The 26,919-nt window shown below is 48.0% G+C and overlaps 1 protein-coding gene across 1 annotated transcript in view; it reads right to left on the bottom strand.

Moving 5' to 3' along the window:
* LOC116966743 (caspase recruitment domain-containing protein 11-like) overlaps nt 1-18,258 on the bottom strand; it is a 35,859-nt gene extending 17,601 nt beyond the window's left edge. The window contains exons 1-11 of the mRNA XM_033013043.1: nt 18,015-18,258; nt 14,669-14,893; nt 12,445-12,582; nt 10,237-10,562; nt 8,086-8,265; nt 7,046-7,195; nt 6,069-6,194; nt 4,795-4,998; nt 3,698-3,814; nt 1,953-1,992; nt 753-784 (exon numbers count right to left, since the gene is read on the bottom strand). Coding sequence (XP_032868934.1) covers nt 753-784; nt 1,953-1,992; nt 3,698-3,814; nt 4,795-4,998; nt 6,069-6,194; nt 7,046-7,195; nt 8,086-8,265; nt 10,237-10,562; nt 12,445-12,582; nt 14,669-14,893; nt 18,015-18,021 — 1,545 coding nt within the window. The 5' untranslated portion in view covers nt 18,022-18,258. The remainder of the gene's footprint in view (nt 1-752; nt 785-1,952; nt 1,993-3,697; nt 3,815-4,794; nt 4,999-6,068; nt 6,195-7,045; nt 7,196-8,085; nt 8,266-10,236; nt 10,563-12,444; nt 12,583-14,668; nt 14,894-18,014) is intronic.
* Nucleotides 18,259-26,919: the final 8,661 nt, after the last annotated feature.

Raw genomic sequence — 26,919 nt, forward strand, 5'->3', positions numbered from 1 at the left:
CCCCTTAAGTGTGCTGGTCGGCGTGGACTAGTTGGCCAAAGGGCCTGTATCGCTAAACTAAACTAAACTTGTGTCAGGGGTTATGGGGAGAAGGCAGGAGAATGGGGTTGAGAGGGAGAGATAGATCAGCCGTGATTGAATGGTGCAGTAGACTTGTTGGGCTTGTTGATGAGGTGGTCGCAGAAGATGTCTGGACCAAGCAGCGATCCCATGAGTGGACCTTGGGATATGCCGGGGGATTTTTTTGGAAGAAAGTCAAGATGCTGAGAGAATGGAGCAGCTGGGCTTGTACACTCTGGAGTTTAGAAGGATGAGAGGGTATCTCATTGAAACATATAAGATTGTTAAGGGTTTGGACATGCTAGAGGCAGGAAACATGTTCCCGATGTTGGGGGAGTCCAGAACCAGGGGCCACACACAGTTTAAGACTTTTTCTCACAGAGAGTGGTGAGTCTGCGGAATTCTCTGCCTCAGAGGGCGGTGGAGGCAGGTTCTCTGGATGATTTCAAGAGAGAGCTAGATAGGGCTCTTAAAAATAGCAGAGTCAGGGGATATGGGGAGAAGGCAGGAACGGGGTATTGATTGGGGATGATCAGCCATGATCACATTGAATGGCGGTGCTGGCTCGAAGGGCCGAATGGCCTACTCCTGCACCTATTGTCTATTGTCTATAAAACTAAAATGATTACGGGTGTAGCCAATGTATTTCTGCTGGCAGAGAGGGTCACACTCCAGTAGCACTCAGCACATACCATGGTCGATGATTCTTCTCCATGGTCACTCTCTGTAAACAAGAAGGACAGATTCCAGTTAGCTGTGAAGATATGATCACGACTTCACAAATCATAGGAGTAGCATTAGGCCATTCGGCCCATCGAGTCTACTCCGCCATTCAATCATGGCTGATCTCTGCCTCCTCATCCCATCCTCCTGCCTTCTCCCCATAACCCCCGACACCCATTATCATCAGGAATTTGTCTATCTCTGCCTCAAATATATCCACTGACTTGGCCTCCACAGCTCTCTGTGGCAACGAGTTCCACAGATTAACTACCCTCTGACTAAAGAAGTTCCTCCTCACCTCCTTTCTAAAAGAGCGCCCATTAATTCTGAGGCCGTGACCTCTGGTCCTAGACTCTCCCACCAGTGGAAACATCCTCCCCACATCCACTCTATCTACGCCTTTCATTATTCTGTAAGTTTCAATGAGGTTCCCCCTCGATCTAAATTCCAGCGAGTACATGCCTAGTGCTGTCAAACGCTCATCGAATGCTAACCCCACTCATTCCTGGGGTCATTCTTGCGAACCCTGGCCCAATGGGTCAGGTCTGAGTTAAGGGCCTGTCCCACTTACGCGACCTTTACAAGCGACTGCCGGCACCCGTGATAGGTCGCCGATAATTCTCAACACGTTGAAAATTCAGCGGTGACCAGAAAGACCCTACGACTTTTTGGAGACCTCTCACGACCATCGGAGATCTCTCACGGCCACACAGGCGATCCCTGGCAACATGTCGCTGGTGACCTCTCACGACAGCCTGTGTGGTTGCGAGTGATAAGTGACAATAGACAATAGGTGCAGGAGCAGGCCATTTGGCCCTTCGAGCCAGCACCGCCATTCAATGTGATCACGGCTGATCATCCCCAATCAGTTTCCGATTACATTTCCCCCCCCCCCCCTCGCCTTAAACCGATGTCGTCTGGTTCTCGGCTCCCCTTCTCTGGGGGAAAAAGGCCCAGAGCGTGCATTTGCCACAACAGACAAGAGATTTTACATTTGCCGTTTGTACTGACAAATGGAACAATGAAATTCTAATCAGCGGGCCGGCAAACATAATACTCAATGATAACACACAATCAAGTAATATTCAATAAATTAATAATATCTCCTCTTCGCAGAACATGGCGGTCTAAACATGAGCGCCAGTCTGTCGGGACGAGCAATGACTTACCTGGAAACTGTGGACTTTGACCCGATGATAATTCCAATCTCTGGAAGGAAAGGAAGGTTTAGGATTCGGCAGTGGGATGGGCAACGTTCCGGTGATCCTCAACAATCCACGTGTGTGTGATCTCGCTATTGGCTCCATGCCCCTCGATAGTCCAACCCACCATTTGAGGACAAACCAGGGGTCACAGTTTAAGAATAAGGGATCGGCCATTTAGGACTGAGATGAAGGAAAACATTTTCACCCAGAGAGTTGTGAATCTGTGGAATTCTCTGCCACAGAAGGCAGTGGAGGCCAATTCACTGGATGCTTCCAAAAGGGGGTACTGATTGGGGATGATCAGCCATGATCACATTGAATGGCGGTGCTGGCTCGAAGGGCCAAATGGCCTACTCCTGCACCTATTGTCTATTGTCTAAAAGAGAGTGAGATTTAGGTCTTTGGGCTAACGGAATCAAGGGATATGGGGAGAAAGCAGGAACGGGGTACTGATTCTGGATGATCAGCCATGATCATATTGAATGGCGGCGCTGGCTCGAAGGGCCACATGGCCTACTCCTGCACCTATTTTCCATGTTTCTATGTTAATGGTTCAATGATTCCTTAATCTCATGCATGCGCAACACAATGAAATTCCTTTTCGGGTCGAGACCCTTCTTCAGACGTGAAACATCACTCATTCCTTCTCTCCAGAGATGCTGCCTGTCCCACTGAGTTACTCCAGCATTTGGTGTCTATCTTCGATTTAAACCCGCATCTGCAGTTTATTCCTACACAAAATATGGACATGGACCAGACATATAAACATGGAAAAATAGGTGCAGGAGTAGGTCATTCGGCCCTTTGAGCCATTCAATATGATCATGGCTGATCATCTAAAATCAGTACCCCAGTCCTGCTTTTCCCCCCATATCCCTTGATTCCTTTCGCCCTAAGAGATAAATCTAACCCTCCCTTGAAAACATCCAGTGTATTGGCCTCCACTGCCTTCTGTGGCAGAACATTCCACAGATTCACAACTCTCTGGGTGAAAAAGTTTTCCTTCATCTCAGTCCTAAATGGCCGACCCCTTATTCTTAAACTGTGACCCCTGGTTCTGGACTCCCCCAACATCAGGAACATTTTTCCTACATCTAGCCAACCAATCCTTTAAACATTTTATATGTTTCTATAAGATCCCCTCTCATCCTTCTATTTTCCAGTGAATATAAGCCCAGTCGATCCATTCTTTCATCATGTGTCAGTCCGGCCAGCCCGGGAATTAACCTGGTGAACCTACTCTGTACTCTCTCAATAGCAAGAATGTCCTTCCTCGAATTAGGAGACCAATTTTGCACACAATACTCCAGGTGTGGTCTCACCAGGGCCTTGTACAACTGCAGTAGGACCTCCTTGCTCCTATACTCAAATCCTCTCACAATGAAGGCCAACTTTCTTCACTGCTTGCTGTACCTGCATGCTTACTTTCAGTGACTGATGTACAAGGACACCCCAGTCTCGTTGCACCACCCCTTTTCCTAATCTGACACCATTCAGATAATAATCTGCCTTCCTGTTCTTGCCACCAAAGTGGATAACCTGACATTTTTCCACATTATACTGCATCTGCCCACTCACCCAACCTATCCAAGTCACCCTGCAGCCTCATAGCATTCTCAACACAGCTCACACAGCCACCCAGCTTTGTGTCATCTGCAAACTTGGTGATGTCCAACGGACCCCTCTGCCTCCTCTCTCTCTCTCCCTACCTTGACACAGTTCCGCCTGCTCAGCCCAGACGAGGGGAAGCTCCTGCCTTCTCTGTGGTCCTCACTGCTCGGGTCCTCAGGGCAGTTGATGGAGTCCAAGCTGCTGCTTACCGAACTCTGAGGAATCAGATTCAGATTCAGATTCAAACTTTATTTTCATTGTGCAGTGTACAGTACAGAGACAACGAAATGCAGTTAACATCTCCCTAGAAGAGCGACATAGAATATGAGCAATAAATAAATATATTTACGTGCATGCAGTCATAGTAGTGCAATTATTTTTTCCTGGTGGAAGGAGTGTCCTGAGGGGGGGGGGGGGGGGGGGGGGTGATTGGCAGTCACCGAGGTACATTGTTGAGTAGAGTAACAGCCGCAGGGAAGAAGCTGTTCCTGGACCTGCTGGTCCGGCAACGGAGAGACCTGTAGCGCCTCCCGGATGGTAGGAGGGTAAACAGTCCATGGTTGGGGTGAGAGCAGTCCTTGGCGATGCTGAGCGCCCTCCGCAGACAACGCTTGCTTTGGACAGACTCAATGGAGGGGAGCGAGGAACCGGTGATGCGTTGGGCAGTTTTCACCACCCTCTGCAGTGCTTTCCGGTCGGAGACAGAGCAGTTGCCATACCATACTGTGATGCAGTTGGTAAGGATGCTCTCGATGGTGCAGCGGTAGAAGTTCACCAGGATCTGAGGAGACAGATGGACCTTCTTCAGTCTCCTCGGGAAGAAGCAGAGAGTTTGGGCGTCAGTCGAGTTTGAGAGGAGAAGGAAGGGTGACAAAGGACCCAGTGTGGGGGGCCGTCGTGAGTGGGGGGGAGAGGGGGAGCGGCTCGGAGAGGGGGGAAGAATCAAGGAGGACCAGGCGTGGAGGACCGCTGTGAGGGGGAGGGTGGGAGTTCGTGAACATAGTCGTGGAAGGTCGTAGGAGTTCGTAGATGACCACAATCTTGATTTTTTTTTTTTTTTATGTCCTTTAAACTCGGCAGAGGTTTTAAATTAAGTCGTGAAAGTGGGACAGGCCCTGTACACGTTAAATCGAAGGCATCGTATGGTATTTCTCTGCTGGGATAAATAAGGTTACATGTATTGTGAGATAGTTACATTGAGATCTGTTAGGTGTAGGTTGCAGGATCTGAGCTCCTTCAGCTGTGAGTGCAGGTTGGTCATCTCTCCGTCCTTCCTGGCCAGCTCCAGGTGCAGCAGGTCCATCTTCTCCTCCAGTCCCCACACCTGCCTGCGGTGGCGGCTGACGTCCACCAGGAGCTGGGCGTGGATGGTCTGCGCCTCGTCTCGGGCTCGCAGTGCCTGCAGAGGGGTGTGGCGGGGAGAGGGGTCGGCACATGAGGGGGGCCGGTGCAGGATAGAGGCGGAGGCCAGCAGCTCCACCCTGAGACCCACGGTGAATTCTGGAGGAGCCGAGAGAACAGGGGGACCCAGCATGGAGGGACCACACAGAGGGACACAATAGACAATAGACAATAGGTGCAGGAGTAGGCCATTCAGCCCTTCGAGCCACCACCACCATTCAATGTGATTATGGCTGATCATTCCCAAATCAGTACCCTGTTCCTGCCTTCTCCCCATATCCCCTGACTCCGTTATTTTTAAGAGCCCTATCTAGCTCTCTCTTGAAAGAATCCAGAGAACTGGCCTCCACCGCCCTCTGAGGCAGAGAATTCCACAGACTCACCACTCTCTCTGTGAGAAAAAGTGTTTCCTCGTCTCCGTTCTAAATGACTTACCCCTTATTCTTAAACTGTGTGTGTGGCCCCTGGTTCTGGACCCCCCAACATCGGGAACATGTTTCCTGCCTTTAGCCCTTAACAATCTTATATGTATCAATGAGATCTCCTCTCATCCTTCTAAACCCCAGAGTGTACAAGCCCAGCCGCTCCATTCTCTCAGCATACAACAGTCCCGCCATCCCGGGAATTAACCTTGTAAACCTACGCTGCACTCCCTCAATAGCAAGAATGTCCTTCCTCGAATTAGGGGACCAAAACTGTACACAATACTCCAGGTTGTGGAGGGACCACAGACAAAACAAAGAGGCACCAGTTTAACTTTGTCCCTCCCCTCTGATGCCTCCTGGTAAAATGTGTGGGAAGGAACGGCAGATGCTGGTTTAAATCGAAGATAGACGCAAAATGCTGGAGTAACTCAGCGGGGCAGGCAGCATCTGTGGAGAGAAGGAATGGGTGACGTTTCGGGTCAGTCTGAAGAAGGGTCTTGACCCGAAATGTCACCACATCCTTCTCTACACAGATGCTGCCTGTCCCAGTGAGTTACTCCAGCGTTTTGTGTCTAGCCTCATGGTGAACCTCATCTGCAACCTCCGCAGAGTCTCCACGCCGGTCCAGTAATGGGGGCTTTACCTGGTCTCGTTCCTTCTCCACCTCCTGGATCTGCTTCAGGAGGGTGTTGATCCGGTACTCTTGCATCTGGCATTGCTTCGTGACCAGCGTAGCTTGCACCCCTAGGTCTTCCTTCTCGCTCAGGTACTGGATGGAGAAAAGATTCACAGAATTAAGGGCCTGTCCCACTTGGGGTGTAATTTGCGCGCCATTTACGCGACCTGCTAGCGTGTGGGTAGCGTGGGGACGGGCGTATGGAGTGGTTTGGAGGAGTGTGGAGTTTGTCCTGCACGAAATCTTCGCGCACCACCAGCCTGTCACGGAACTGACGGCCAAAGTGGGACAGGCCCAACGCAGGCCCAACGCAACGTCTCACCTCCAACAGCAGCGGAAGCAGGCAAACGATCGCCGAGCTCGGCCTGGGGCTCACGGCCATTGCGGATCCAGATCCACCACCCACTCCTACTCCCAGAGCGGGGCCAAGATGATTGGAGATAGAGACAAAATGCTGGAGTAACTCAGCCGGCCCGGCAGCATCTCTGGAGAGAAGCAATGGGTGGTGACCTTTCGGGTGGAGATCCTTCTTCAGACTGAAGAAGATTCTCGACCCGAAACATCCTCCATCTTCAAATGACGTCACTCGCTCCAGTCACTGCCGGTCTGTCGCGTAAATGGCAGCCAAGTGGGACAGCCCTCGAGTCGGGCGGCACGGTGGCGCGGCAGTAGAGTCGCTGCCCCACGGCGCCAGAGACCCGGGTTCGATCCCGACTACGGGCGCTTGTCTGTACGTTCTCCCCGTGACCTGCAAAGATTTTCTCTGAGATCTTCAGTTTCCCCCCACGCTCCAAAGACGTACGGGTTCATTGTCTTGGTGTAAATGTAAAATTGTCCCTCGTGTGTGTAGGGTAGTGTTAGTTGGTGCGGACTCGGTGGGCCAAAGGGGCCTGTTTCCGTGCTGTATCTCTAAACTAAAGTGAGTGTAAACGGACTTTAAGAACCTTGTCGCGGAGTTCCTCGGCTTGCTGGAGCTCCAGGTTAAGGTGGTGAAACTTATCCACCAGCGTCTGTCTATCTTCAAGGGCTTCCTGCCGATCATGGTCCATGATGTCCAGCAGAGTCTTGTCCATGCAGGGGAGATTAGTCTTGCTCTGTCGGGCACACAACGGCAGAAACACAAGAGTGAATTATTGCCGGGCGTGGGGTGAGTGGAGACATACGGCACGTGAACAGGCCCTTCAGCCCAACTCGTCCATGCTGGCCCAAAATGCTACAGCCGTCAGGCCAATAAACAGTACAACCCCCAAATAAGCTCTGGACCACATAGACCTGGAGCATTGGTTTTGTATTTTTGTATCATTATTGTTTGTTCGATGTGTGTGTGTGTGTGTGTGTGTGTGTGTGTGTGTGTGTGTGTGTGTGTGTTTGTGTGTGTGTGTGTGTGTGTGTGTGTGTGTGTGTGTGTGTGTGTGTGTGTGTGTGCGTGCGCGTATATGTATGTATGTATGTACCAATGCATTCACACACAGTCACACACACTTGCACATATACACAATCTCACTCACACACAGTCACACTAACAGACAGTCACACACACACACACACACATTCTCACACATTTACAGGCACACACACACACAGTCACACACACACACAAAATCAGTCAGACACACGTACATAATCACACACACATAGTCTTACACAAATACAGTCACACACCGGTACACAATCACACACACACACACAGTCACACTGACAGCCTTACACAAATACAGTCACACACACACACACATAATCACACACACTCACACACATGCAGTCACACGCACGCACAAATACAGTCAGACACACATACATAATCACACACACACACACAGTCAAATAAATGCATTGTTGTTAATTGCTCCACTGCATGGCTGCTCTCGATGGAGAAGATGAACTTTGACCTAGCACCCTTTCCCCAGCCCCGACTTGCCGACGTGCAGTACCCCTGGTGCGCGATGCGTGCCCTTCCGCGCCGCTGCATGGGTGCGGGTCTTACCTGCAGGAAGGTCTGCAGCTGTTGAACGGTGGTGCGCAGCTGCTGGTTGTCCAAATGCAGCTTGCTAACGCTCTGCCTGCTGGGCAGGCTGTCCATGTCCTCCTGCAGCTTGCTGGACACCCTGCGCGCCAACATGCACTCCTCCTGCACCCCCGTCAGCCTCCACCGCATCTGGTCATTCTGCAACACAGCCCAGCCGTCAGCACCCACGCATGCCCAGCCCCGTCACCTTGTACACCTCTATGATCTTACATAGAAACATAGAAACTTTGTAGGTATACCTCCACTTTTTTTTTCCTTTCTTTTTTTCCTTCTCCTCTCTTACACCTTTATTCACTCTTTGGCCACACTAGTATGGTAGTCTAGGGGCCCTATCTTTTCACCTTTCACTCTTTCTCTCTATTATTCTCTCTCTTTTCTTTTCCCATATTTTCAAGTTAAAAGATCAAAATTGAAGCTGTACAATAATTGTATAATTTTATATGCCGATTGTTTTATTCTTGTACAATTGCTTCTTGTACAAAAAAGACAATAGACAATAGGTGCAGGAGTAGGCCATTCGGCTCTTCGAGCCAGCACCGCCATTCAATGTGATCATGGCTGATCATCCCCAATCAGTACCCCGTTCCTTCCTTCTCCCCATATCCCCTTGATTCCGTTCGTGACCCGAAACGTCACTCATTCCTTCTCTCCAGAGATGCTGCCTGTCCCACTGAGTTACTCCAGCGTTTGGTGTCTATCTTCGATTTAAACCAGCATCTGCAGTTTCTTCCAACACGAAATATCAGGGGATTGTGGACGTGGACCAGACATAGAAACATAGAAAAATGGGTGCAGGAGGAGGCCATTCGGCCCTCTGAGCTATTCAATATGATCCTGGCTGATCACCTAAAATCAGTACCCCATTCCTGCTTTCTCCCCATATCCCTTGATTGTATTAGCCCGAAGAGCTAAATTGAACTCTTGAATACATCCAGTGAATTGGCTTCCACTGGATGTATTCCACAGATTCACAACTCTCTGGGTGGAAAAGTGCTTCCTCATTCATCTCAATGGTCCTTATTCTCAACTTCTTCCCAACAACCCTGCACAACACTAACCTCAACAACGAACGACTTTGATTGCAATGTCGTGAGATTTTTTTTCATTAATATGGGCTTATTCTTTTGTTACATTGTTCATTATTATCTATGAGTATTGTGTTTGCTGGCCTTTATACAGATCTAACTAAGAATAGTTTCGTTTTTTTTAGTTTAGAGATACAGCGCGGAAACGGGCCCTTCGGCCCACCGGGTCCGTGCGGACCAGCGATCCCCGCCCATGACAACTAATCACTCTGGACTTGAAGATAGGCACAAAAAGCTGGAGTAACTCAGCGGGACAGGCAGCATCTCTGGAGAGAAGTAATGGGTGACGTTTCGGGTCGAGACCCTTCTTCAGACTAAGAGTCAGGGGAGAGGGAGATACAGAGATAAGGAAGTGTAAGGTGTGAAAACGGGAAAGGGGGGATGGAGAGCAAGGAAAAAGTAAAATAGATCATTGTTAGATGGGAGAAGGTGATAACAAAGCAAACAGAGATGTTCTCACACCTTAATAATAATAATAATGGATGGGATTTATATAGCGTCTTTCTAATACTCAAGGCGCTTTACATCGCATTATTCATTCACTCCTGAGTCACACTCGGTGGTGGTAAGCTACTTCTGTAGCCACAGCTGCCCTGGGGCAGACTGACGGAAGCGTGGCTGCCAATTTGCGCCTACGGCCCCTCCGACCACCACCAATCACTCACACACATTCACACACATTCACACACAGGCAAAGGTGGGTGAAGTGTCTTGCCCAAGGACACAACGACAGTATGCACTCCAAGCGGGATTCGAACCGGCTACCTTCCGGTTGCCAGCCGAACACTTAGCCCATTGTGCCATCTGTCGTCCCGACCTTACAACACCTTATCTCCATATCTCCCTCTCCCCTGGCTCAGTCTCAAGGGTCTCGAGCCGAAACATCACCCATTCCTTCCATCCAGAGATGCTGCCTGTCCCGCTGAGTTACTCCAGCTTTTTGTGTCTATCTTCGGTGTAAACCAGCATCTGCAGTTCCTTCTGACCCACGCTGAACTTGACTTTTAAGGCCCCCATTCCTCACCTCCAGCTGCAGTTCTCGGTTCCTCATGGCCACCATGTTCTTCTCCTCGTGGAGTTGCGCGTGCTTCATGGCCAGCAGGTAGCTGTCCTCTCTCACCTTGTTCAGCTGGTTGTTGAACAGCTCGATCTCTTCCTTCAGCTTGCGGTGTCGCTCCTGGACGCCCTGCAGCTCCTGGTTCTGCTGGCTGACGTGCGCGCTGGCCACCGCCAGCTCCTGGCACTTGGCCTGAAGCTTGTGGATCTCCGCGTCCCGATCCTTCAGTTGCCTCTGCACCTTCAGCGCCTCGCTCATCAAAAACTGCGTCAGTCCCTCGTAACCCTCCTCCACTGCCAGGAAGAACCACATGGATGTTTACTTGTGTGTATGTATGTTTGCGTGTGTGCATATGCGTGCATGTATGTATGTATGTATGTATGTATGTATGTATGTATGTATGTATGTTTGTGTGTGCATATGCTTGTATGTATGTATATACGGATATATGTATGTATGTTTACGTGTGTGCATATGCGTGCATGTATGTATCTATGTATTAAATTAAATTAAATTTCTTTATTTATATAGCACATTTTTAGTCAACTTGCATTGACCCCAAAGTGCTTCACATAATTACATCCACACACACAGGCAAAGGTGGGTGAAGTGTCTTGCCCAAGGACACAACGACAGTATGCACTCCAAGCGGGATTCAAACCAGCTACCTTCCGGTTGCCAGCCGAACACTTAGCCATGTATGTATGTATGTATGTTTGCGTGTGCATATGCATGTATGCATATATGTGGCTTATGTATGGATATATTTATGTATATATGTTTAAGTGTGTGCATACGCGTGCATGTATGTATGCATGTATGTTTGCGTGTGTGCATATGCATGTATGTATGTATATATGTGGCTTATGTATGGATATATGTATGTATATATGTATGCATGTTTGCATGTATGCATATGCGTGCATATGCATGTATATATGTATGTAGCTTATGTATGGATATATGTATGTATGTATGGATATATGTATGTATGTATGCGTGTGTGCATATGCTTGTATATATGTACCTATGTGGCTTATGTATGGATATATGTATGTAAGTATGTTTGTGTAAGAGTATATATATATATATATATATGTAGATGAGATAAAGTTTGTGAATTAATTGAAGACTAGCGGAGAAGGTTAGGAATAAATAAGTTTATACTTCCTCCTCCTCCTTTTCGTGCATGTAAGATTTAATCGGTGATGTTTATGAGGCTATTCAATGAGTTGTGTATAAGTTTATCGTTCATTCCATTTTATTGTTATTTTGCATTGATTTTAACTTTTATTTTATTTTCCATGCACGAAATAAAATATATACTACTGCGACGGTACCCGTACAGGACTCTGAATGCACGTTTGCCGAAGGGCAAGAAGCCAAGAAGACAAGATGCCGAAAGGACATGACGCCGAAAAGTTATGTCGCTGAACAGACATGAGGTCGAAAATCAATGATGCCAAACTGACATGAAGCCGAAATGATAAATAGATAACAGACATGACCCTCACCCTAACCCTAAAGGGCCTGTCCCACTTACGCGACCTTTACAGGCGACTGCTGGCACCCGCGATCAGTCGCCGAAATTTTCAACATGTTGAAAATTCAGCGGAGACCAGAAAGACGCTACAACTCTTTGGAGACCTGTCACGACCATAGGAGATCTCTCACGGCCCTTAACCCTAACGCCGAACGGACGTTAGGGTTTTATTCTCGTCCTGCAACAAAAGTACATTCGGCGTCCTGTCCACACACGTACGTACTACTAGTTCAGTTCAGTTTAGTTTAGTTTAGTTTAGAGATATAGCACAGAAACAGGCCCTTTGATCCTTCGAGCCTGTGCCGACCAGCGATCACTCAACACGCTAACACTATCCTACACACCAGGGACAATTTACAATTTTACCAAAGGCAATTAACCTACAAACCTGCACGTCTTTGGAGTGAGGGAGGAAGCCGGAGCACCCGGGGAAAACCCACGCAGGTCACGGGGAGAACGTACAAACTCCGTAAAGACAGCACGCGAGGTCAGGATTGAACCCGGGTCTCTGGCGCTGTGAGGCAGCAACTCTACCGCTGCGCCACCATTAAGATGTAGTCTGGTGTCATTTCGATAAGTGGTTCACCGTACAATGCTGAATAACGAAACGCACTCCAGCAGAGGCTACTCACCCACTAGCACCGAGCAACCTCTGGTCGGTTCTTTGCCCGTGATTAACTTGTACATCTCAGCGTAGTAGAGTTCTAGGCTCTCGAGGAAGGCCTCGTATCCACGCTTACCCCGCGAACGCAAGATGTCGAGAAGGCGACCTGAATAGAGGAGAATGACACGTTGGCGTCGGGAAAATCCGGGAAGAAGATGGGAATCATAGAGTCATGGAGCTGAGGATAGACACAAGGTGCTGGAGTAACTCAGCGGAACAGGCAACAGCCCTGGATAGAAGGACTGGGTGACATTTCGGGTCAGACTGCAGTCTGAAGGAGGGTTCCGACCTGAAACGTCAACCATCCTTTCTCTCCAGAGATGCAGGCTGACCCGCTGAGTTACTCCAGCACCTTCTGTCTATCTCCAGAACTCAATTAGACATGAAATGCTGGATTAACTCAGCAGGATGGGCAGCATCTCTGGATAGAAGGAATGGGTGACGTTTCGGGACGAGACCCTTCTACAGAGCTGTACAGAATAGCAAGGGTCCTTGCCGACCAAGTTGGCAAACTAAGCTAATATGGGTCCCATTAGTCTGTCTTTGGCCCATATCTCTCTAATCCTTCCAATACATGTAATTGATCTGGTATTTTGTTGGTTCACATGCTTGATCAATGGTGTTTTATCATTAATGTCTTATTATTATTATTAATGTTTAGTGTTTTCTGAGTCGTTTGTAACTGTCACTGTATGTCATGTTGTTACTTATGGGCGGAGCACCAAGGCAAATTCCTTGTATGTGAATACTTGGCCAATAAACGTACTTACTTACTTAGTTTAGTTTAGTTTAGTTTATTAACACAAACTGTTCCCCCGCAATGTTGATTACACTGCGAGTCAGGTCGGGTCCGGTTACTGAAATGGATGAAAAAAAGGCTCCGTTGCGTACTACACGTCAGCCCATTGCATTTAGCAGGAGTGGTCTATAGGATCTTTGGAATTCACTGCCTGAATGTGGAGGTTACGCCTCTTCACACTTCTGTACCTTTTGCCCGACTGGAGAGGGGAGAAGAGGGAGTGGCCGGGGTTGTGGCTGGTCCTTGATTACGCTGCTGGCCTTGCCGAGGCAGCGTGAGGTGTAGATGGAGTCGATGGAAGAGAGGAACAATGGCAATTCATGCTGAACAAACGCTTTAGAAATGCTCCAGGAATTAAGGGGAATTTAAAAACAAGTTGGCACATGTCCGCCCTGGTCTCCCTGTACAATAAACATTGAAACATTGGAGGGCCCACGGAACACGCTGCCCTATACAAATCCCCACTACGGGCGTTGTCTGTACAGAGTTTGCACATTCTCCCCGTGACCTGCCTGGGTTTTCTCCGAGATCTTCAGTTTCCTCCCACACTCCAAAGACGTGCAGGTTTGTAGGTTAATTCAAGTTAAGTCAAGTCAAGTTTATTCGTCACATACACATACGAGCTGTGCAGTAGCTACTCATTTGTTACTAATTGATACTAATTGGCTTGGAACAAGTGTAAATTGTCCCTAGTGTGTGTAGGAGGATGATGGTGTTAGTGTGCGGGGGGGATCGCTGGTCAGTGCGGACTCGGTGGGCCGAAGGGCCTGTTTCTGCGTTGTATCTCTAAACGAAACTGCACTAAACAATCGAAGATAGTCACAAAAAGCTGGAGTAACTCAGCAGAACGGGCAGCATCTCTGGAGAGAAGGAATGTGTGACGTTTCGGGTCGAGACCCTGAGAGTCAGGGGAGAGGGAGGCATGGAGATATGGAAGGGTAAGGTGTGAAAACAAGACATCAAAGGGGGTTGTGGCTCAAGGAAAATGTAGTTTCAGTTTTCAGTTTAGAGTGTAGGTTGATTTAGAGATACAGCGCGGAAACAGGGCGTTCGACCCACCAAGTCCACACCGACCAGTGATCCCCGCACACGAACACTACCCTACACACACTGGGGACAATTTACAATGTTACTGAAGCCAATTAGCCTACAACCCTGCACGTCTTTGGAGTGTGGGAGGAAACCGGAGCACCCGGAGAAAACCCACGCGGTCACGGGGAGAACGTACAAACTCCGTACAGACAGGGGAAGATGACAACGAAGCATACATTTTAATCAGGAGGACAGTCAAGCTGGTTGAAGAACTAGGATGGGGGAAGGAATGGAGAGAGAGGGAATGGTAACTAGGATGGGAGAGGGATGGAGAGAGAGGGAGAGCGGGCCAGTGACTGACTTGCTCGGGCTCTGCGGGAAGTCAGCATCAACGAGTGCAAGACCTCATCCTCGTCCTCCTCATCGATGACCTTGCACTGCCGCAGGTAGGCCGTCAGCTTGCTGGGGTTGATGGACTTGGTCAGCAGGTGCCTCTGGCTCTCCACCTTATCCCACAGTCTCTCCTCCTCGCCTTCCCTCTCCTCTTCCAGCCTCACCGCCGGGCAAATGCCCCCCCGCACGGCACCTGAACGGAACAAGAACAATCAGCACCGCGACACACACACACACACACAAGCACAGGCCACAGGTTTAACACCAGCCTTAAACAGCGACATCTTACAAGGGAACATCACAGGGCCAGAGCTACTGGAAGATTTAGCTCTGTCTTAGGGTTAACGGAATCAAGGGATATATCCAGAACCAGGGGTCACAGTTTAAGAAACTTATAGAAACATATAAAATCATAAAAGGGCTGGACAAGCTAGATGCAGGAAAAATGTTCCCAATGTTGGGCGAGTCCAGAACCAGGGGCCACACACTTAGAATAAAGGGGGGAGGCCATTTAAGACTGAGGTGAGAAAAAAACCTTTTCACCCAGAGAGTTGTGGAATTCCCTGCCACAGAGGGCAGTGGAGGTCAAGTCACTGGATGGATTTAGGAGAGAGTTAGATAGAGCTCTAGGGGCTAGTGGAATCAAGGGATATGGGGAGAAGGCAGGCACGGGTTATTGATCAGCCATGATCACAATGAATGGCGGTGCAGGCTCGAAGGGCCGAATGGCCTCCTCATGCACCTATTTTCTCTGTTTCTACAACCCTACCTCAGCAAGGGTGTACTGTTTTTGTTGGGCTACATTAAGTCGTTCTGCATTAAATTATACTACATACTTCACTTTGCACTCTTACGGTCTAGTTACCTAGAATAACTGATAATGTATTTCATTATTGTATCATTGTAGATCTATGTGTAGTAATGTGGCATTAATGTACCTCCAAAGCTGCAGCAAGTTAGAATTTCATTGTTTTGTTTCATTTGGCAAACACTCTTGGCAAGACGTGGCTCTTGAAATTTGTCCCAGTTTGAAATCTGCAACATCCAGGTTCAGGAATAGCTGCTTCCCCACAGCCATCAGGCTATTAAACTCAACTCAAACAAAAATCAGAACTTTAATAGCCTATTGCACTTTATCTGGTTATTTGTGTGTGTGTGTGTGTGTGTGTGTGTGTGTGTGTGTGTGTGTGTGTGTGTGTGTGTGTGTGTGTGTGTGTGTGTGTGTGTGTGTGTGTGTGTGGGTGTGTGTGGGTGTGTGTGGGTGTGTGTGTGTGTGTGGGTGGGTGTGTGTGTGTGTGTGTGTGTGTGTGTGTGTGTGTGTGTGTGTGTGTGCGCGTGTATATATATATATATTCAATGGTATATGGACACACTGATCTGTTCTGTAGTCAATGCCTACTATATTCTGTTGTGCTGAAGCAAAGCAAGAATTTCATTGTCCTATCTGGGACACATGACAATAAACTCACTTGAACTTGAACCCAGTAGTACGAATATTGATTTATCTAATTTCACGTAACCCTTACACCCCCTCTCTCCCCCCGTCCCTCACCAACCCTAGTTGTCGTACTAGTTCCGCTGTCGTTCATCAAACATTGACTGCTTTCTGCACAGCCCGACAAGAGAGGTGTGAGAGGGGAAAGATTTACTAGCAACTCGAGGGACATTTTCCCCCCCACACAGAGGGGTGGGGGGGAGCCAGAGGAGTTCAGTGTGGTTTAGTTTAATGTCACGTGTGCAGTTAGGTACAGTTTAATGCATTTTTGCTACTGCTAGTCTGAAGAAGGGTCTCGACCCAAAACGTCACCCATTCCTTCTCTCCAGAGATGCTGCCTGTCCCACTGAGTTACTCCAGCTTTTTGTGTCTACCTTCAGTTAATGCTATCCAGTCGGTGGAAAGAACATACATATGAGTGTTGATTTCTCTAAAGTCAAGTAACCCTGGCATGCCCATCCCTTCTCCTTCCCCTCTGTAACTATGTGTTTTACATATTTACAATCAAGTCGTCCACAGTGCACAGATACAGGATACAGGATCCATGATACAATGCAGCATAAAGTCCAGTAAAATCTAATTCAAAAATAATCAAGTCGAGGCAAGTACTATCACAACATCGACAATGTGTTTGTACAGTTACATGGATAGGGCAGGTTTAGAGAGATTTGGGGCAAACATAGAAACATAGAAATTAGGTGCAGGAGTAGGCCATTCGGCCCTTCGAGCCTGCACCGCCATTCAATATGATCATGGTTGATCATCCAACTCAGTATCCCGTACCTGCCTTCACTCCATACCCTCTGATCCCCTTAGCCACAAGGGCCACATCTAACTCCCTCTTAAATACAGCCAATGAACTGGCCTCGACTACCCTCTGTGGCAGGGAGTTCCAGAGATTCACCACTCTCTGTGTGAAAAAAGTTCTTCTCATCTCGGTTTTAAAGGATTTCCCCCTTATCCTTAAGCTGTGACCCCTTGTCCTGGACTTCCCCAACATCGGGAGCAATCTTCCTGCATCCAACCCCTTAAGAATTTTGTAAGTTTCTATAAGATCCCCTCTCAATCTCCTAAATTCTAGAGAGTATAAACCAAGTCTATCCAGTCTTTCTTCATAAGACAGTCCTGACATCCCAGGAATCAGTCTGATGAACCTTCTCTGCACTCCCTCTATGGCAATAATGTCCTTCCTCAGATGTGGAGACCAAAACTGTACGCAATACTCCAGGTGTGGTCTCACCAAGACCCTGTACAACTGCAGTAAAACCTCCCTGCTCCTATACTCAAATCCTTTTGCTATGAAAGCTAACATACCATTCGCTTTCTTCACTGCCTGCTGCACCTGCATGCCCACTTTCAATGACTGGTGTACCATGACACCCAGGTCTCGCTGCATCTCCCCTTTTCCTAGTCGGCCACGTTGATCGGTGTGGTCAAGATGGGCCGAAGGGCCTGTTCCCACACTGTGTGATTCTATGCCTCTATGTCCATGAAACTGAGTGGCCTGTTTCTGTTGTCTGTGACTGTCCGCCCGAGCTCAAAGCTGCCCCGGTCTTTCAGAAGGAATTTCAAGCCCGCGGGTGAAACGACACAGCAAACACGTTTTAGACACATCAAGCTGGAGTAACTCAGCGGGACAGGCAGCATCTCTGGAGTGAAGGAATGGGTGATGTTTCGGGTCGAGGCGACCCCTAACGTCGCTCATTCCTTCCCTCCAGAGATGCTGCTGCCTGTCCCGCTGAGTTACTCCAGCACTTTGTGTCTATCTGCATCTGCAGTTCCTTCCTGCACACAGTAAAACAACGTTTCAGCGACTTACCTTCCATGGATGAGGTTAGCTACTGGCGGAGATTGTTGCCCTGGCTCTCGAGGGGAACGGAGCAAGGAGACAAAGCTGTGTGTGTTGGTGGGCGTGTGTGTGTTTGCAGTCTGCAGCCAGCGTGGCTCAGCGGGCCAGGTGGGAAGGACACACACTCCTTGTTAGCTCACCTGCACCAGCAAGCGTGCCTGGACAGGGGGGCTGCCAATCCAGGAGGAGCAGCGATCTGACTCCAGCATGCAGCTATGCACCTCGGAATGTGCAGCCTGGCTGTGACTCACACACTCCCTGCCCCTGGCCCAGATAAGCTGGCTCACTGACATAGGGCAAGGTTCACACACAGTCACACACACTCCCTGCCCCTGGCCCAGAGAGGCTGGCTCACTGACAAGGGCGAGGTGCACACAGTCACACACACACACACAGTCACACACACACACAGTCACACACACACACACACACTCCCTGGCCCTGCCCCTGACCCAGAGTGGCTGGCTCATTGACACAGGGCGAGGTACACACACACACACACACACATAGATGGCAGGACTTTCATATGAAGAAAGACTGGATAGACTCGGCTTGTACACGCTAGAATTTGGAAGGTTGAGGGGGGATCTTATAGAAACTTACAAAATTCTTAAGGACAGGCTAGATGCAGGAAGATTATTCCCGATGTTGGGGGTCTGTAGATAACACCAATTAGTGTCTTCTTGCCTTTACAATTCCTCAACTCAATCCACAGTGACTCTACCTCCTCAGTCCCTGTCTTCCCTTGTAAGGGACTGAATTCCATCCCTCACCAGCAGAGCTACCCCCCCTCCTCTGCCCACCTGCCTGTCCTTTCTATAGGATGTATAACCCTGAATATTAAGTTCCCAGGCCCGATCAGTGATGCTGCACCGGGATCAGAGGGTATGGAGAGAAGGCAGGTACGGGATACTGAGTTGGATGATCAGCCATGATCATATTGAATGGCGGTGCAGGCTCGAAGGGCCGAATGGCCTACTCCTGCACCTAATTTCTATGTTTCTATGTTTCTATCCTCCTGCAGCCACGTCTCAGTAATCCCCACAATGTCATATCTACCAAACTCTAACTGAGCCTCAAGCTCATCTACTTTACTTCTTATACTTCGCGCATTCGAATACAATACTTTTAAATTCCTTACGCATCTCACCATTCACTTTGATCCCTACTGCACTTGCCCCTTCTCTCCTTTCCGTTTGTGAGCTATCTTTCCCGTTAATTAGAAACATAGAAATTAGGTGCAGGAGTAGGCCATTCGGCCCTTCGAGCCTGCACCGCCATTCAATATGATCATGGTTGATCATCCAACTCAGTATCCCGTACCTGCCTTCTCTTCATACCCTCTGATCCCCTTAGCCACAAGGGCCACATCTAACTCCCTCTTAAATATAGCCAATGAACTGGCCTCGACTACCCTCTGTGGCAGGGAGTTCCAGAGATTCACCACTCTCTGTGTGAAAAAAGTTCTTCTCATCTCGGTTTTAAAGGATTTCCCCCTTATCCTTAAGCTGTGACCCCTTGTCCTGGACTTCCCCAACATCGGGAGCAATCTTCCTGCATCTAGCCTGTCCAACCTCTTAAGAATTTTGTAAGTTTCTATAAGATCCCCTCTCAATCTCCTAAATTCTAGAGAGTATAAACCAAGTCTATCCAGTCTTTCTTCATAAGACAGTCCTGACATCCCAGGAATCAGTCTGGCGAACCTTCTCTGCACTCCCTCTATGGCAATAATGTCCTTCCTCAGATTTGGAGACCAAAACTGTACGCAATACTCCAGGTGTGGTCTCACATAGACCCTGTACAACTGCAGTAGAACCTCCCTGCTCCTATACTCAAATCCTTTTGCTATGAAAGCTAACATACCATTCGCTTTCTTCACTGCCTGCTGCACCTGCATGCCCACTTTCAATGACTGGTGTACCATGACACCCAGGTCTCACTGCATCTCCCCTTTTCCTAGTCGGCCACCATTTAGATAATAGTCTGCTTTCCTGTTTTTGCCACCAAAATGGATAACCTCACATTTATCCACATTATACTGCATCTGCCAAACATTTGCCCACTCACCCAGCCTATCCAAGTCACCTTGCAGTCTCCTAGCATCCTCCTCACAGCTAACACTGCCCCCCAGCTTAGTGTCATCCGCAAACTTGGAGATATTGCCTTCAATTCCCTCATCCAGATCATTAATATATATTGTAAATAGCTGGGGTCCCAGCACTGAGCCTTGCGGTACCCCACTAGTCACTGCCTGCCATTGTGAAAAGGACCCGTTTACTCCTACTCTTTGCTTCCTGTTTGTCAGCCAGTTCTCTATCCACATCAATACTGAACCCCCAATGCCATGTGCTTTAAGTTTGTATACTAATCTCTTATGTGGGACCTTGTCGAAAGCCTTCTGAAAGTCCAGATACACCACATCCACTGGTTCTCCCCTATCCACGCTACTAGTTACATCCTCGAAAAATTCTATAAGATTCGTCAGACATGATTTACCTTTTGTAAATCCATGCTGACTTTGTCCAATGATTTCACCACTTTCCAAATGTGCTGCTATCCCATCTTTAATAACTGACTGTAGCAGTTTCCCCACTACCGATGTTAGACTAACTGGTCTGTAATTCCCCGTTTTCTCTCTCCCTCCCTTCTTAAAAAGTGGGGTTACGTTTGCTACCCGCCAATCCTCAGGAACTACTCCAGAATGCTAAAGAGTTTTGAAAGATTATTACTAATGCATCCACTATTTCTGGAGCTACTTCCTTAAGTACTCTGGGATGCAGCCTATCTGGCCCTGGGGATTTATCGGCCTTTAATCCATTCAATTTACCCAACACCACTTCCCGGCTAACCTGGATTTCACTCAATTCCTCCAACTCCTTTGACCCGCGATCCCCTGCTATTTCCGGCAGATTATTTATGTCTTCCTTAGTGAAGACGGAACCAAAGTAGTTATTCAATTGGTCCGCCATATCCTTGTTCCCCATGATCAACTCACCTGTTTCTGACTGCAAGGGACCTACATTTGTTTTAACTAATCTCTTTCTTTTCACATATCTATAAAAACTTTTGCAGTCAGTTTTTATGTTCCCTGCCAGTTTTCTTTCATAATCTATTTTTCCTTTCCTAATTAAGCCCTTTGTCCTCCTCTGCTGGTCTCTGAATTTCTCCCAGTCCTCCGGTATGCTGCTTTTTCTGGCTAATTTGTACGCATCATCCTTCGCTTTGATACTATCCCTGATTTCCCTTGTTATCCACGGATGCACTACCTTCCCTGATTTATTCTTTTGCCAAACTGGGATGAACAATTTTTGTAGTTCATCCATGCAGTCTTTAAATGTCTTCCATTGCATATCCACCGTCAACCCTTTTAGAATTAATTGCCAGTCAATCTTGGCCAATTCACGTCTCATACCCTCAAAGTTACCTTTCTTTAAGTTCAGAACCATTGTTTCTGAATTAACAATGTCACTCTCCATCCTAATGAAGAACTCAACCATATTATGGTCACTCTTGCCCAAGGGGGCACGTACAACAAGACTGCTAACTAACCCTTCCTCATTACTCAATACCCAGTCTAAAATAGCCTGCTCTCTCGTTGGTTCCTCTACATGTTGATTTAAATAACTATCCCACATACATTCCAAAAAATCCTCTTCCTCAGCACCCCAGCCAATTTGATTCACCCAATCTATATGTAGATTGAAGTCATCCATTATAACGGTTTTGCCTTTGTCGCACGCATTTCTAATTTCCTGTTTGATACCATCTCCAACTTCACTACTACTGTTAGGTGGCCTGTACACAACACCCACCAGCGTTTTCTGCCCCTTAGTGTTTCGCAGCTCTACCCATACCGATTCCACATCCTCCAAACTAATTATCCTTCCTTTCCATTGCATTAATCTCCTCTCTAATCAGCAACGCTACCCCACCTCCTTTTCCTTTCTCTCTATCCCTCCTGAATATTGAATATCCCTGGATGTTCAGCTCCCAGCCTTGGTCACCCTGGAGCCATGTCTCCGTGATCCCAACTATATCATAGTCATTAATAGCTATCTGCACATTCAACTCATCCACCTTATTACGAATGCTCCTTGCATTGAGACACAAAGCCTTCAGGCTTGTTTTTACAACACTCTTACCCCTTATACAATTATGTTGAAAAGTGGCCCTTTTTGATTTTTGCCCTGGATTTTCCGGCCTGCCACTGGGGTCTGGGGTCATTAGCTATCCCTTTACTCCCTTTCCCTTTAACTCCATCCTTGACTATCCCATTCGACACCCCACCCCCCTTATTCAGTTTAAAACCACCCGTGTAGCAGTGGCAAACCTGCCTGCCAGAATGCCGGTCCCCCACCTGTTAAGGTGCAATCCATCCCTTTTGTACGGTTCCCCCTTACTCCAAAACATATCCCAGTGATCTAAGAATCTAAATCCCTGCCCCCTGCACCAGTTCCCCAGCCACACGTTCAGGTCCCGTATCTCCCTGTTCCTGCTCTCGCCAGCACGAGGAACTGGAAGCAAACCGGAGATAAACACCCTGGAGGTCCTGCTTTTCAGCATTTTTCCGAGCTCTCTAATGTCACGCTGCAGAATATTCATCCCCTTCTTTCCGACATCGTTTGTGCCGACATACACTACAACTTCCGGCTGTTCACCTTCGCCCTTGAGGATTTTCTGCACTCTGTCCGTGACATCCTGGATCCTGGCACCAGAAAGGCAGCACACCATCCCCGAATCCCGTCTGTTCCTGCAGAAACCCCTGTCCGTACCTCTCACAATGGAGTCTCCAACTACAATGGCGTTGCCTGATGTCGGTCTCCTTGGTTTTGGCTCAACAGCACTTTTTGCATCGCAAGCCAGTCCGCCGCTCAGTGCGTCAATATCTTCTGTCCCGACAGCTTCTAAGTGGGTGAACCTGTTCACAAGAGGTACAACACCCGGGGATGTTGGCATTCCATGCTTACTTCCATTTCTCACTGTCACCCACCTTCCCTCTTCCAGTACATTAGGTGTAACAATCTTATTGTAGGACTTGTCGAGGAACGACTCAGCCTCTCGGACAAACCTGAGGTCATCCACTTGTTTCTCCAGTTCCCCAACACGGTCCTTCAGGAGCTGTACCTGGATGCACTTCTCACATTTGTAGCAGCCAGAGGCACCAGCAGTGTCCTTGACCTCCCACATACTGCAAGCATCGCACTGAAGCAGCTTGCCTGACACCTCCTTTTTTGTCTCTCTGTCTCCAGCGTATTGCGTAGTCTCCTCGCTGAAGACTCACACTTCCCTCACAAGGCACTTCCCTCACAAGGCCGCACCCTAAGAGCTGTCTTGCTTATATTGACTCATAAATTGTCTAATTTACCATTTTACCAATTTACAAACCAAATTCCTCAGTTTTAAACTGTTTTCCCCCTCTGACTCACTTCTAACTCTCCTCCCACTCAGGCTACAGCCAATCAGTGCTTTTTCCTGCTTCTCTTTGCTGCTGTTTCTTCAAAATCCACGGAAGACACGCACACACACACACACACACACACACACACACACACACACACACACACACACACACACACACACACACACACACACACACACACACACACACACACACACACACACACACACATATATATATGCACATATATACACACACACGCACACTCATATATATATATATACACATATATACACACACACACACATATACACATGTATACACACACACACACACACACACACACACACACATATATAGTATATATTTATATATACACACTACACACACACAGTCACACACATTCGCACATACACGCTAACACGTACACACACACATCTATATATATATATATATATATATATATATATATACACACACACACATACAGTCACACACTCATTCGCATGCACCCACACATATATATATATACACACACACACACACAGTCACACACACACACGCGCATTCACACACCTACACACACACACTCACAAACACACAGTTTAAAGCGGAATTATTGACTGAGATCAGAATAAATTCCAGGCTGGGATTAAGTTTTAAATCTTTTAAAGTTTTAGGTTGTAAACTAACTCTAACAGAGTACATTCTTAGTTTAATTGATTGGCCAACCTCCAGGCTCAGCATTGTAAAGAGGGAATGTAAAGAGAATCTGAAGAAGGGTCCCGACCCCAAACATCACACATGCTCTTTCTCCAGAGATGCTGCCTGACCCACTGAGTTACTCCAGCACTTTGTGTCTATCTTTGGTGTAAAACCATCATCTTCTCACCAGCCTCTGTCTGAAAAATCTACTCGTCTGATCTTTTTTATTTTTCCTTAAATCTGTTTATTTATTTATACATTTCGCCCCCTTCGCCTTGAACTTGTGTAGTATACTGACTTGTTTTTGACAAATTTCCCTATTCTGGGAAAAAGTCTGTGACTACCCCATTTATGCCTCACGATTTAAAAAAATCCTCATAAGGTCAGCCCTCAGCTAACATCTCTCGAGGGAAAAAAGTCCCAGCCGAACTGGGCGGCACGGTGGCGCAGCGGTAGAGTTGCTGCCTCACAGCGCCAGAGACCCGGGTTCGATCCTGACCACAGGTGCTGTCTGTACGGAGTCTGCACGTTCTTCTCGTGACCGCGTGGGTTTTCTCCGGGAGCTCTGGTTTTCCTCCAAAGACGTACAGGTTTGTAGGTTAATTGGCTTAGTTATAAAGTGAGAGTTCGCTGGTTGATGCAGACTCGGTGGGCCGAAGGGCCTGTTTCCGCGCAGTTTCACTAAACTAAACTAAACTGATCTCCCCTCATTACTGTTCAAAAGGGAACTGCAGATGCTGGAATATCGAAGGTACACAAAATTGCTGGGGAAACTCAGCGGGTGCAGCAGCATCTATGGAGCGAAGGAAATAGGCGACGTTTCGGGCCGAAACCTGAAGGGTTTCGGCCCGAAACGTCGCCTATTTCCTTCGCTCCATAGATGCTGCTGCACCCGCTGAGTTTCCCCAGCAATTTTGTGTACCTCCCCTCATTACTGATGGCCTCTGTTGTCATCCACATTCTTGTGAATCATTTCTGCACCCTCTCCAGCTTAACCACACCCCGTATGACTGTGACTATTATTAGCTTAGATAGGCATCGCTTCCTATGAGTTCTCTAATCAATTCCATAGCCCACACAAAACATTCTCTCTCCCAGGCACGGAAATCCATATCAAAACATGGGGGGGACCGGGGAGGGGGGTGGGGGGGACACAATTTCTTAGCGGCCGCGCGTGCATGCGAGGCTTCGGAGCCTGTGGACGATAACTAGTGACGGGTGCCGGCAGTCGCCGAAAAGAATTGCGTAAGTGGGACAGGCCCTTTAATTTCCCATCGAGTCTTTCCTTCTGGATTTCTGAATTTGGAGTCGGCAGGGCAGTACTCTGCATATCGCCAACTTGAGCTCCCACTAGTCGAGTGCAGGTGCTTTGTGATGAAAGCGATGGACAGTGCGGGCGCTGTCTGTACGGAGTTTGTACGTTCTCTCCCCGTGACCCGCGTGGGTTTTCACCGAGATCTTCGGTTTCCTCCCACAAGTCAAGTCTATTCGTCACATACACATACGAGATGTGCAGTGAAATGAAAAGTAGCAATGCTCGCGGAGTTTGTGCAAAAAGACAAACAAACAAACAACCAAACAAACTGCAAACAGAATGGAACAGAATCACATATTATTTTACATATTAAATATTGTGGGCGGAAGGAAAAAGGGAAAAAAACAGCACTTTTAAAAAAAGCAGTAGAGTGGTTCAGTAAAAGTTAGTCCCTGATGAGATAGGAGTTTACAGTCCGAATGGCCTCTGGGAAGAAACTCCTTCTCAACCTCTCCGTTCTCACAGCATGGCAACGGAGGCGTTTGCCTGACCGTAGCAGCTGGAACAGTCCGTTGCAGGGGTGGAAGGGGTCTCCCATGATCTTATTAGCTCTGGAGTTGCACCTCCTGATGTATAGTTCCTGCAGGGGGGGCGAGTGAAAACATGCAGGTTTGTAGGTTAATTGGCTTGGTGTAAATGTAAATTGCTCCTAGTGTGTTTAGGATAGTGTTAATATGCGGGGATCGCTGGTCGGCGCGGACTCGGTGGGCCGAAGGGCCTGTTTCTGCTCTGTATCTCTAAACTGAAAAAATGAAGAGACATTTGAACAGGTACATGGATAGGAAAGGCACCCATAGTCAGGATCGAACCCGGGTCTCTGGCGCTGTAAGGCAGCAGCTCTACCCGCTGCTCCACTGTTCCACCCCTACCAGAGGTAGGGACTGCTAAATAGATTCTCCACATCTCTGGAGTATGCAGGGTTAAAAAATATCTCCCGTTGTGGTTTATACTACCATGAGTCATCGAATTCACTAGAGATTGAGTCAGGGTTCTGGAGAAGTTAGAGAGGACGTCAGGACAAGTAAATAATATCGCTGCCTACTGTCGGGTCGGACACAATGAGTTTCGTATTTGTTAGACAAGTTTAGTTTAGAAGCACAGCGCGGAAACAGGCCCTTCAGGCCCACCGAGTCACCGCCGACTACACACACTAGGGACAATTTACACTTATACCAAGCCAGTTAACCTACAAACCTGTACGTCTTTGGAGTGTGGGAGAAAACTGAAGATCTCGGAGAAAACCCACGCAGGTCACCACGGGTAGAACGTGCAAACTCCGTACAGACAGCGCCCGCAGTCGGGATCGAACCCGGGACTCTGGCGCTGTGAGGCAGCAACTCTAACACTGCGCCACCATGTGGTTCATTTCACAGCTAACACCCACCCATTTCATGTCATTGTAGTATTGTAATCATTGGATACCATTGTAGCATACCCATTGTAAACAGCATCAGGCA

The sequence above is a fragment of the Amblyraja radiata genome, chromosome 38 (assembly GCF_010909765.2).
Source record: "Amblyraja radiata isolate CabotCenter1 chromosome 38, sAmbRad1.1.pri, whole genome shotgun sequence".
In the NCBI taxonomy this organism is placed as follows: domain Eukaryota; kingdom Metazoa; phylum Chordata; class Chondrichthyes; order Rajiformes; family Rajidae; genus Amblyraja; species Amblyraja radiata.